This window comes from Zalophus californianus, chromosome 1, assembly GCF_009762305.2.
Source record: "Zalophus californianus isolate mZalCal1 chromosome 1, mZalCal1.pri.v2, whole genome shotgun sequence".
In the NCBI taxonomy this organism is placed as follows: domain Eukaryota; kingdom Metazoa; phylum Chordata; class Mammalia; order Carnivora; family Otariidae; genus Zalophus; species Zalophus californianus.
In genome coordinates this window covers 159550128-159563014 of record NC_045595.1, presented here as the reverse complement: position 1 = coordinate 159563014, position 12887 = coordinate 159550128, and the positions used below count along the sequence as shown (strand labels likewise).

At 33.0% G+C, this 12887-nt stretch overlaps 1 protein-coding gene across 1 annotated transcript in view; it reads left to right on the top strand.

Annotated features, from left to right (window-relative positions):
* NECTIN3 (nectin cell adhesion molecule 3) overlaps window positions 1-12887 on the top strand; it is a 126478-nt gene that overhangs the window by 72506 nt on the left and 41085 nt on the right. The window contains exons 6-7 of the mRNA XM_027583127.2: window positions 4555-4693; window positions 6864-6945. Coding sequence (XP_027438928.1) covers window positions 4555-4693; window positions 6864-6945 — 221 coding nt within the window. The remainder of the gene's footprint in view (window positions 1-4554; window positions 4694-6863; window positions 6946-12887) is intronic.

The following is a 12887-nucleotide window of genomic DNA, read 5'->3' as shown; positions in this document are numbered from 1 at the left end:
TTTACTTCATAATGTAACTGATCAAGTTTATGCATTAAGAGTTAGATATTTGCATTGCTGTTTTAGGGGGTTTTGTCATTGTCTGCATCTTCATTATTGGTGTTCTCTTCATTCTGCCAGTTCTTTGCAGGAATGACATCTACTGGGAGTAAATGCTTACTAATATATAACATGGATTAGCACCATACCCTCATTTGGTCTAGTGTCAGATGTTCACCCGTCACCCAGGGCACGCATGTCGTGCCTCCTTTACATTCTTGACCTCTTGTTAAATCGAGGGTGGTTACTGGTTCACTCAGCTGAGCTTTCATATATCGCAGTGGGTCACAGTATGCTGACTGTGCTGAGAGGGAACAACCACATGTCTATTGGATTTCATTCTGGAACTGTCCCACCCCACACTTCCTACAGGATTTTGTGGGTGCCTTGTGTAGCACATTAACTCCTGACATTTGGACTAAGTAGGGCTACCAGTGCCAGTCCACATATTAATGTACTAGTACAACATGTATTTTGTAATTATCACTTATCCTAAAAGGGACAGGATAAATGATGATAATCCCTTTGTTGGAAAATATACATGTATGGATTCTGTGACCCCACTTTGGGGATTTTGCTCTCTGCGGTGAAGATGGGGACTATGTAAAATTCATCCTTGCTCTCTTGGCACCTAGCATGTGCCTGACACATATTAGGTTACTATTGAGAATTTGTTGAATGAGATGCTGACAACATTGTTCTGACCCAGAGAGAGGACTTTTATTAAAAAGTGGTGAGATAAATATTTGGATGGATATAAAGAACTAGATGTATTGAAAAGGTAAGCATTAAGGAGGCTATTGAAAAATAAAAATGAGATATATTCATGGGGAAAATTTGTAATACAGTGATAGATATTATGAGAGCAAATAGAAGTTTGTAGATAGTTCACATAAATGTGTGAATCGTGATGACATCACTGAAGTTTTGGTGAAGGGAATGAAAAAATGAAACAATGTTTCAAGTAATTGTTAGGACTTAGTATTTGAATATAAGTGTGAAAAGGGCCTGTAGATTTCTATACTCACCCATTTTAAGTGGTTTTAGCAAATTGCTCTATTTTACTGTATATTTTTTTTTCAAATCTTGTGAGATGTGAATTAGATGAACACGTTTGAATAGCTTTCACATATTTTTTATTCATATGTATCAGTAATAAAGACAAACTTAAATTCAGTTTAGTAGTTATATGTATATTTTTTCAAAAAGTAATGAAATTTCTCCTATCTATATTGTTTCTTTTGGTATGATGTGTTAACAGATTTTTGAACATTTTCGCCTTAAGGCATAGGCATGATATCTCTGGTTATGGGCTCTTAAGTTTTTTGTTGTATTGGGGAGTGCTATTTCTTTTGTTTTTGTGGATGAGTTTCCAATATATGTGGGTTGATATAGATGCCATGAAAATAGGAAGCTATTCTTTTGAGATACACATAACACCAATCCTTTAATGTCAAATATTTTAACACTTTTGTCTTATTTTCTACTGATTGTAAGCCTATCATTAAGATTTAGTAGGCCATTTCCTTGGGTGATAGTAATGTTGCTTCATGTCAGTCACTCAGTAAATTAGCTGAATGTTTAAGAATGCCAAATTTTTATACATTTGCTTACTTTTTTTCTATTGTTATAATATAGAGTCTATGTAGATTATGTGGGCAGATGTGGAGGAGACAGTGTTAGAACTAAATTCTTAATTTTCATTAAAATTCTTTTTGAATGCAAGAAATTTCAGCCCTTCCTTTGCATTTCATACTAGTGTTCATCACCTGTTAATACCCTTAAATATATTCTTTAGTTTTTTTGTCAATTAATAGAAAAATCAGAAAGGGAAATATGAAATTTATCCCATATATTTAACATAGTTTACCTCTATAGAATATCCAGTTGGTAAATGGATTCATACCTAGCTTTTCTTTCAGTTGCTCTTTTCAGCACTTGCTAGACTGTTCTGATACTAAGAAGAGGTGGAAAAAAAAAAAGACAAATATGAATAAAGAATGAATGGAACCCAGTGAAATAAGTATGCCTAATTAAATAGAAGGAAGAGTTATGGTCTACATGCAGTCAACTCTCAGTTACAGAGTCCTGGAGCTAGGAATTATAAGGCTAATGGGACAGAAGTAGATAAGTAGACCGTAACTTAAATGTTTAGAAATAGTGTCTATTTGGACTTGAGAGTTACTTAAGGATAGGAAAATAGTGTATAGAGTTGGGAATTACTTTAGGGTATGAAAAGTATGTGATTATGTTTTATTACAAGCACTATCAAATTTAATATCTTTGCTAAGATTAACTGAAAGGTTTTCTTGGAGGTGTGCAGTTTGATGAAGAATATAATGACCTGTACATTTAAAATCTTAAATTCAAAGAGTAACCTGGGTTTTTCAACAATAATTTTGGAAGTATTAATATAAATATGGTATTAACTTTGTCCTCACCATCAAGATAACCCTCAAATTTGAATTCAGTACACTTAGGCAAAAATGATAGGGCTGCTTTTTATCCTTTAACAAAATCAAGATTTCCTTTAAAGGAAAACCTTTAGAATAATTAGTGTGGCATAAGTAGCATATTTGACACGATGGGATTTTTTATTTGTGCCACTGACAATGTATATGGCCTTTGGTCACATAACCTCAGGCACATAACCCTAATAGGTTTCAAATGACCTATTGTTAAAAGACTGAATACAAAGCTATAATTTATACAGTGAGAAAAGTGATAGTGTAGAGTAGAAATTATTCCTAGGTCATTCCAAATCTTTGAACATTTACAAGAGCAGAATAATACTTGACTGGCTTGGATTTCAGAGCTTTCCTTGTATAGCACATATTCAAATGGAGATAGTGGGGATTAGAGAAATGAGCAGTAATAGGAAGATAAACTAGGCATGTATTAGCAAATAAGGGTAAGATCCCGAATGAGTAAGCTGGTTATATTGCTTAAAATAATTGTATTATCTAAGGACATCCGGGTGGCTCAGTTGGTTAAGCGTCCTACTCTGATCTCAACTCAGGTCTTGGTCTCAGGGTCATGAGTTCAAGCCCCCGCATGGGGCTCCACTCCATGGAGCCTATTTAAAAAAAAAAAAAGTAAAACATTTTTTAAGCAATCTAAAAAACCATGCAACTCACATTTTAATAGAAACAGAGTTGGAAAATACTTCTAAATATGTATTTATATGGAAATATGATGGTAAGTTGGTGAAACATATTTCAAAACTGATAGTGCTTTAATTTCCTTTAAATTTGCCATGTCTGTTTCCAGCGGTCATTGCAGTTATTTAGAAGTTTATGTGAATGTCCCTTTAAGTGAAAGCTGAGTTCATTTCCAAGTGGGGGCCCAAAAGGAGAGTCTATGTTAGATATTGCAAAAACCATTTTCTCCCAACAAGGGCTTACGTAATGGTGAGGGCTTCTAGCCTGCCCCGGCTAGCTTTATTTTACTCTTTGTTCTCTACTAGTTGTTAATTGAATGAGCTTGGGCAGAATATTTAACTTTAGAACTGCAGTATTTTCATTTTTACAATATTATCTTAAACATCTTATTGGTTAGAAAATATAATTGTGTATATTGATAGTACTTGGTAGTTACTCAAAAAGTTTAATGTCACTGAAATTATCAAAATATTTACACATAAGGATTGATTGTATTGTCATATCCAAATATTTATACTTGAAAATACTTAGATACAATAGTTTTAGGTAAATTCCCTTATTTGAGTGTTCATAAAGTAGAGTGACTTAATTTTTCAGGATCATATAAAGTGATAATTGCTAAATATGTTTTTAAAATCCTTAACAAAATTTATGGTGCAGGCTAGGAAAGAGAAATTGGTATTTAGAAATGATGTAGTGTGTTTACAGCCAAGGGATAGGGATGATTTTCCATTTAATTTTGTAGTAAAGACACTATCTTCAGTGTACTTTGTATTAAATGTTCATGAATTAAGGGAAATTATCTGCAACAAGTGCTGTTTTTATAATACCTCCATTTAAAAACATACACAGTGTCATTTTCAACTGTATTTATTAGATCTGGGGTATTTTTTATGTCTTTGGTTTGCCCCTTCTTGAAACCCTTTGGTTTCCTTAATAGAATTTCTTTTATATCTTACTAGAATAAAAATGGTAAATGTATATATTGTTGGTTAACTCGAATAATGAAAAAAATTGTTTTATCTTTTAGAGTAAGAATTTAAAATAGTTTTCATCCTTTTCTCCTCCAGACATTTCTTTGTCCATAGAAAATAGATTCACTTGTTGCTATCTGACTGAGGATATTATTTTCATAGCTTGAAAAAAGCAAAGCTGAGGTGCTAAGGTGATATCTTGGCAAGGAAGAAGGGTCTTAGCGTAATCCTACAAAAAGTAACGAATCCAATTTGGGGTTCTCTAAGCTTGCTGTTGGGTAACATGCTTCAATCAGTCTTTGAACATTTTAGAAATTAGGGTATGCAAATTTAAGAACTTTTAAAATTGTTTGAAAAGCCTAATTTTTGTTGCTTTACAGATGTCCCGTTTAAGCAGACCTCTTCTGTAGCCGTAGCTGGAGCTGTAATTGGAGCTGTTCTTGCTCTCTTCATTATCGCTGTCTTTGTGACCGTCCTGCTGACACCTCGAAAAAAGAGACCATCCTATCTTGACAAAGTGTAAGTAACATTTTTGCTCATGTTCAACGTTCAGTATGAGTCAGTCTATCTTTACAGCTACTCATGTGTAAAATGTCTGAGGGATGGGAGTAAAGATACGGTTAGATCTTTGTGAGATGACCATGGTTGCATCAGAATGTACTGTTTTGGTAAATAGTGTCAAGGAGCCGTTGGAGACAAAAATATATTAGACACCTTTTCACCTACAAATATATTGGACATCTTTCCAGATGATAACGTAGTGACACTTTATTTTGTCCTGACTTGTGAATAAAAACGCAGGTCTTTGATGGAGTGTGGTTGAAAGAGAGATTCAAAATACCTTAGAAGTTTAATTGCTTCTCCAGATTGTATATGCCAGTCTTAGTCTAGATAGATCTTATTAATGTTCAACTGCCAAGAATTATCAAATCGAGTTTTAAAGCTTTTTTCCTTAAACAATTTTGGTTTTGGTGAGTTACAAAATGTGCAACTTTTTTATTTAAAGAGAAAGCAGTATTTTGGGCCTAGTCATTGAGCTAGAATGTTAAAGCATAAATTGCACTTCACTGTAGAATCAAAAAGACCAATGTCCCAATTCACTGAGTTCCATCAACAGCGTTGTTGCTTCATCTGTGAAATGTGAATAATATTTTTCCTATTTACCTTCCATGGTTGTGATGAGTAGAATAAGATGTTGTTTATGAACTGTGGCGTTTTATACAAATGGCATTATTTCTTACATAATTATTAATATTTTTATATTAGGACATGAGGCTGTCTCTCAAAGAATGTATTTCTTCTGTCTTCATAAATGCCTTGTATATGTCTCTGCCTCTCTAATCTGGCACAACGATAGCATAGATCTTCTCAGATTAAAGAAAACTTGAGTGTTAGTCTCAGCTCTGTCATGATCAAAGTAGTGGTGTGATCCTGAACAAGTCACAGCACCTCCATGGGCCTCAGTTTTCTCCCCCAAGTGACTGATGGCACCGTGGAGCTATAAATCTGCTGTGATTTTCATTAGATGAAAGGAAATAATTACCTTTCAATAAGAACTGCGAAGTACCTTTTCAGTGCAACACCTGTAACACTGATTCTTTAATATTTATAGTTAAAATATTTATATGTAATAATAATCTGTATAGTTCTTTACTATTTCAGGAGTAGTGTGTGGTTAACTTCATTTTAGTTTCCAAGTTATCTCAGGCTTTTCTCTAATTTCAAAAACATAATTTACTAGTAGGCTAAATAATTACATCCATGTAACCATTTTATTTGTTGTTTGAATTCTGTTCATTTAAAATTATTATTTCATGCCCACCTTGAAAAGTTATTAGACCACAGAGAATTTGTAATTACTTTGGCCTTTATAGATTTCATTCTTTTTATTTTTTAATATAAGTAACGTTTTTGTTTGATTCAGTCATCACATGTATTGAAAATTAGTTATCTTTGAACTTCAAAAGTATGAGAATATATAAAAAATTGTTCTCTAAAATTCAGAGAGCAACCAGATATACTTTTTATTATAACAATACTTAAATACATGAAAATATAAGTTTTTTAAAAGTTTATTAGGTTATTTTGGCAAAAATAAATGTATTCCCTGAGGATGTAATGGCCTCTTTGTTTATTTCATGTGACAAGATTTATAATGGTCTTTAGATTGAAAAATCTTAATTTGCATGATGGATATTCTAAGAGTAACCAGGGGTTTTGAAAATTAGTTTGGAAGTATTTCCAAAATGCAGTATAATTTTTTTTATTATCATTTTAAGATACAGTTTTTTAAATTACTTTTATGACACGTTGCCTTCCATTGCACACGTTTGACTATCTTTAAAATGATGGTAGGCATAGTCAGATGGAAAAATGTGCAATACTGAAGTTAAATTGGTTATGTACTAGGTTACTTGCTTAATAATTTTCAGAAAAATGCTTCCATTTGAGTTACTTCTTTAAATGAATCAATTAGATTGGTTTTAAACATTAGAAGTTTAAAACCAAGTTTTTTCCCCCCATCTGTGATAGGTTAATGGAAATATAAGAACTGAATTAAGTGTGTACACTAATATAAATATTAGTGTGAGGTTCTCAAAACTTAAGAGTACCTTGTTTTCCCCCTTCTTTTTCTTTTTTTTTTCCTTGCTAAATGTTGCAATCACATTTATTAACATTTTTAATGCAGGATCGACCTTCCACCCACACATAAACCACCTCCCATGTATGAAGAACGATCCCCACCCTTGCCTCAAAAAGATCTATATCAGGTATGTGTTCATGGTTATACTTAAAATAACATGAAATAAAAAATAGTAAGCAGTGTATTTTATTTGAGTATTATCTAGTCATTATACATTAAATGTTGCCTAATAACACATAATCATTTCTCTGAAACATTTGAAGGATCAAACTTTGTTGACAAATTGATAAGAAAAGATGTGATAGCCAGTATGGATAGAACAAAGTAACACTGTATTAAGAGTAGAGATTTTTACTAAAAGTTTATGGCCAAAGACTCACTGTTAATATAGTTTTATTGACATACAGATTCATTGTAAAATATGCATTTTTATACAAAATAAAAGAAAAATTGAATGCCTTTGGTAGGGTATGTTTCTTTTCAGTATACTCAAGGTCTAAATTTTAGCATTCCTTTATTTAGCAACAAAAGGTTTATATTCCAATTTAAAATTCTGGGTACGAATATTCGTCCCCATATTATATTTATGATAACTTTTACATTTTCTTTTGGAATTAGTTTGTAATAATTCATGTGAAGGTATCGATTAAATGCTTCTGTCTCGTGTTCTATACCTAGATTAATATGCTCTCTTAGGGAAAGTTGAAACCATCAGAATATTTGAATACTTGTACTCTTAGCGTTAGTAGTTTCGTTTTTTTCCTCTCATATCCATGTAACCTTTTGGGCTCTGACCCTATATTGGGCTTTTTTGTTTGTTTATTTTTACCTGTGGGAATATTCTATAATATTTTCCTCCAAAGATATGTTTCGTATCTTCAGCTCAAATAAGGTAAATTATTTGCCCACCAATTAATTTAATTTGGTGGGAAAACTCCAAGGGAATATATGTGTTAAGATGTTGTCAGCTTCTGTATCTTAGTTGACCGGATAGTCTCCTGCCTGAGAATGGGGCGGTGAGGAACATTCGTTCCCTGGCTTTTGCAGTCATTGCCAGGGGTCACCTGTTCTGTTGTCTTAACAGAAGCTGGTGTCTGACGGGTAAGACATGCCATCTTTTCAGACACCTTGTTTTCACAGAAAGAGTGTAGCCTCACATCTCTCTTGGCAAATAAACGAACTTGACAAGTAGTGTGGAATGTCAACAAAATATTTAGCTAGAGCTGTTGTTAACTGCTGCAGAAAGAAAGTGGTCTTCCTCCCTTCACAAAGCTAGTAATTAATCAGAGGATTTCTAGATTTAGTTTTGGGCATTCTCTTAGAATGTTGTTGGTAATTTTCTAGGACAACCCTAACTGTGTATAATTTCATTCCTGTCTGTAAAACCAACTGACTATATAACTTACTATTTAATATCTTCAAATTAAATATTTATAAAAGCTTATGAATCGGGGAAAAATTATTTCACTTTGATCATCATCTGTCCTTGGTTTTAGTTTAAAAAATATTGCTATATATGTATTTAGCTACCAAGTAAACACAAAAGGAGGATTTTCCTTGGATGATTTGAGTTGACAGTGCTAGAAACTACAATTTTTAGAATGCTTGGAGTTAGGGAATGCTTCCTGGCTTTCGGAGGTAGGAGTTATGCAATTACTCAGTTGTTGATTAGAGTAATTTGATTTATAGTAAATTGCATACTCAAAAGCATAAATCTGGGTAGAAATAAGAGCCATATGGAAAAGTAATGGAAAGTTTAGAAAGAAAATTGATGAGAGAGCATCTGCAATGAGTAACAAACATTAGACTTCGAAATCAGAGACCATTTAATAACATTTCCTCATCTTGAAATTAAGCAGGTGAAAAATGTGATTGTTTTTCTCTTCTAGCTATAAAACTGGTTTTATAAAATATTGCTGAGGGTTAGCTCTTTTGCTTAAGAGAGTCAGAACTTGAGTTGGAGATGAAATAATTCCTAATTCTATAAAGCTTTTAAGAATAAGTTAGGGGCGCCTGGGTGGCTCAGTTGGTTAAGCGACTGCCTTCGGCTCAGGTCATGATCCTGGAGTCCCGGGATCGAGTCCCACATCGGGCTCCCTGCTCAGCAGGGAGTCTGCTTCTCCCTCTGACCCTCTCCCCTCTTGTGCTCTCTATCTCTCATTCTCTCTCTCTCAAATAAATAAATAAAATCTTTAAAAAAAAAAAAAAGAATAAGTTAGGCTAGGGGTGCCTGGGTGGCTCAGTCATTTAAGTGCCTGACTCTTGATTTAGGCTCAGGTTATGATCTTAGGGTCATGATCTCAGGATCGTGAGATCATCCCTGCTTCAGGCTCTGCCCTGGGCTTGGAGCCTGCTTAAAATTCTCTCTCTCCCTCCCCTGCGCCCCCACCAGCTAGCATGGGCACACTTGCGCACGCAATCTCCCTCAAAAAAAGGAAAAAAAAAAAAAGGCTAAAATCATTATCCATCAGTGAGATAATTTGTTGTGATTCATGCATTATAATGTCATATGTTAATTATGTGGCTGTTTGTGTTTTAATTAATGTGATCTCAAAATGTAAAATACACAGAACTGTGTCTCGGTTACCAAGAAATATGTAAGTGTGTCATTACTATCTGATTAGGTTTGTGCAGTGATAGCATGTTGTAATACTAAATGCCTTTGTAATGTTCCACTTCACTAGGTAACTTGCCACCTTTAAAGTGATGTGGTAATTCCTGCTTGAAGTCATTAGCCCTCAGCCCTCCTAGATAACTCGGTCACTAGGCCATGCTCCCAAATGCCTACATGGCTTTAAGGAACAGAGTCCCACTTGTTGTACCCATCAGTGTTCTACCCTTGGGAAGCTACAGAAGGAAGCACTTCCTCACTACCCACATTTGTCCACCTTGTGTGATTATTGCTTTTTGTGGTAATGGTGCCAACACTCATCCCTGAGATGTTTTCTTCTTAATTTAAATTAGGAGAATGAGGCCTGGTACTGTGAAGAGGCAGTTTCCTTGAATGGGAGCTATTACCATACTGCAGAGAACATGGAGGCATGCATAAGTGTGAGGGAAATAAAAAGGAATGTCTTGCCTGAAGGCAAAGATTAATTAAGAAATACCACCAGCTTGTCATGTATTAGGTAATAATCCCACGAAAGTTGAGTCTTCATTTAGGAAACAAATATTAACTTAATGACATTAAAATGTATTTTACCTTTTTGTTATGTTGTATCAACATTATATTGGTAATCTGTAATTATATTCTTGGAACAACAACAAAAAAAAAATCAGAAACTACAGAAATTTATAGTCAACTGTGAAAGTCCTTTTTCATTGCTCCATCACCAAATACATAATTTCCTTCTCCAGCAATGACCACTGTTATGAATTTAAATATTCTCCCACCCTTTTTTCCATGAATTTACATTCATGTGTATATCATCCACATTTACATCTGCAAATATTTTTTTAATACAAATGTGATCATAGAATACCTATTGTTCTAGAAATTGCTTTCCCGCTCTATTATAGACCAGTATTTTTCAGACTGGCCAATGTTGCTTACAGTTTTAGTGGGTTTCTTTATCTCATTCAGCTTCAAATCCAGCATGAAATACTGAACACTGATATAAAATTTCTTTGTATTAAAATTTTGGACAACAATTTCCATTTTATGAATAATGCTGTATTTTAGCCTTGTATTGGGAGAGTTGTATACTCTGATGTGAAAAAATATTTCCCAAATCAACTAAAATGATCAAGGGATCATTTTCAGGAAAAATATACATAACAAATAGAGTTTGATTTCTGATATAGAAAAAATCTGGATGCAAATGTAGATCTTTTAGAATACTCTGGTTCAGTCTAAAATAGCATTTACTCTTGGAAAGTCAGGGCTAGTAGATTCCATGAAATAGATACCGTTACTTGACTTTGCTGAGGATCATAGCAGGAATTTCAGTCAAGCAGTAATACTGTAGGGAGTGTGGCTCTTGAAATTATTTGCACAATGCTGATATTATTAAAAGCTTTCTAATCTGGAAATATCATGAGATATGCAGAAGTAACCATATGTCAGTGGATTTTTGGTAACTTAAAAAATTTTTAGCAACCTGGAAAATGTTTTATGAACAGTATTTCAGGTGTTGGAATACACAGATCAGTTTTCAAGATTTCAAACACTTGGTTTGTATATGTAAATATGTGTATGTGGGTATTATTCTGTGTGATTAGATGGGATATATGCATAAAAGTGCTTGTGTGCTTGAATTCCAAGCTGAACTTAGGTGCCTTTTTTGTGGAAAACCATTTTTACTTAAAAGAATGACTAACAAACTGTGCCATTCAGACTTGAGTAATTTTGCAGACATTTTCTCACAAATCAATGAACTGAAGCTGTCACTCAAGGCAAATAACTGACAGTGTTTCTTGCCAATGAAAAAAATTTGAGGTTCCATGTAAAAATTATAATTTCTATAAAACCTGTATCTACAATCATGGGATTGACATTGGTGGGGAAATTAGTAAATATTTTTTTTATATTGAATAACGAAAAGTACCAATGTTTGGAATAATCAAGCTTGCTTCTTTTGATTTGGATATTAAAAGGATTTGCAAAAATGTAAAAAAATAATAAAATGCCACTCTTCTCGCTAATCCTTATTTTGGAAAACATGGTTATTTTTTCATGTAAAAGATGATTTTTGTGTCATATTATCCTGTTTATATAAATTAAATATTTTAAAAATCTCTTAGTTTTAATGTTTAATATGATATAGATAGCTAAAGTAGCTACTACCCATGTAAATGAAAGTACTTTGGGTTCTCAAAATTTTAAAGTATAAAGGGATCCTGATACCCCATTTCTGAGAACCTCTACTGTAGACCTTAAATGCTATGAAGGCAAAGATCATGTCTCCCTTGCTTAGGACTGTAGTCTCAGTGCACAACACTTTGCTTGGCACATTGTAGTTACCTAACAAAAAATTTTTGAATATAAAAGTGAAAAAAAGAATCAAACCCCTCTTTATATTCTTTTCAGTATGTGATCATGTTTACATTGTTTATTCTAGAATATTCCTGTCCCTGATACACAACTATGCTTCATTATATTTAATGTCCCTATATCTAGTATCAGTGTCAGGTATCAATATATCATGTATGAAAAAAAAAAGGAACCAAGAGACTGTATAGCAATATTCTAAAAGATTAACAATGATTATATATTAGACTTCTCTGTGAATATTGTTTTATGTTATATTTTTCTGTAGTTTCTAATTTTTCTACAGTGCTTTTACTCACCTCTGTGACCTTTTTTTAATTTTATTTTATTGTTAATTACCATACATTACATCCTTAGTTTTTGATGTAGTGTTCCATGACCTTTTAGCATAAGAAAATAGAGAGCAGTTGAAAACCTGAATTACTGGACTGGAATATTGTTATCAGTCATATTGATTATGGCAATACTTCAGCAGAATTTACTATCTGGGAAAATTAAGATTTTCCCCCAAATCATTCATTATGGTTTATCACATTCTTTAGTAAATTTTTGTAAATGCTTATGGCAGAGTGTTGTAAAGGAAGAGTGTTTCTACATAATTTTTTGAGTAGATAATACATATAAAACAATATAAAAAATGGGTATTTTCTAAAGTCTCCTCCCATTTCCATTCCTATTTACCCTATGCCCAGCATCTCCTGCAGAAAATCACTTTGATAAATTTGTTTGTTTTAATATGGTTTATTTAAGCATAGGAAGGAAATATTACAAACCCATTTTATTTTTTCTTGTATAAAATGTAACTGTATGTACTGTTAAGTATTTTTTTGCCCTTCCTCCTAAGATATACTGGAGATCTTTTTTATTGCAGAGCATTCTCATTCATATGTCTACAGAAGATTCTAATGTGCATATATTACTGGTTTATAATGTCAATATTTTAATAAACCAATAATGCAGTGAATAGCTTTATATGTTTATATATATATATTGCTTCTATGCAAGTATAATCTTCAGTATAAATTTTTAGATTTGTTCTTGCTATATCAAATAATAAATGTGTTTATACTTTTGATAGA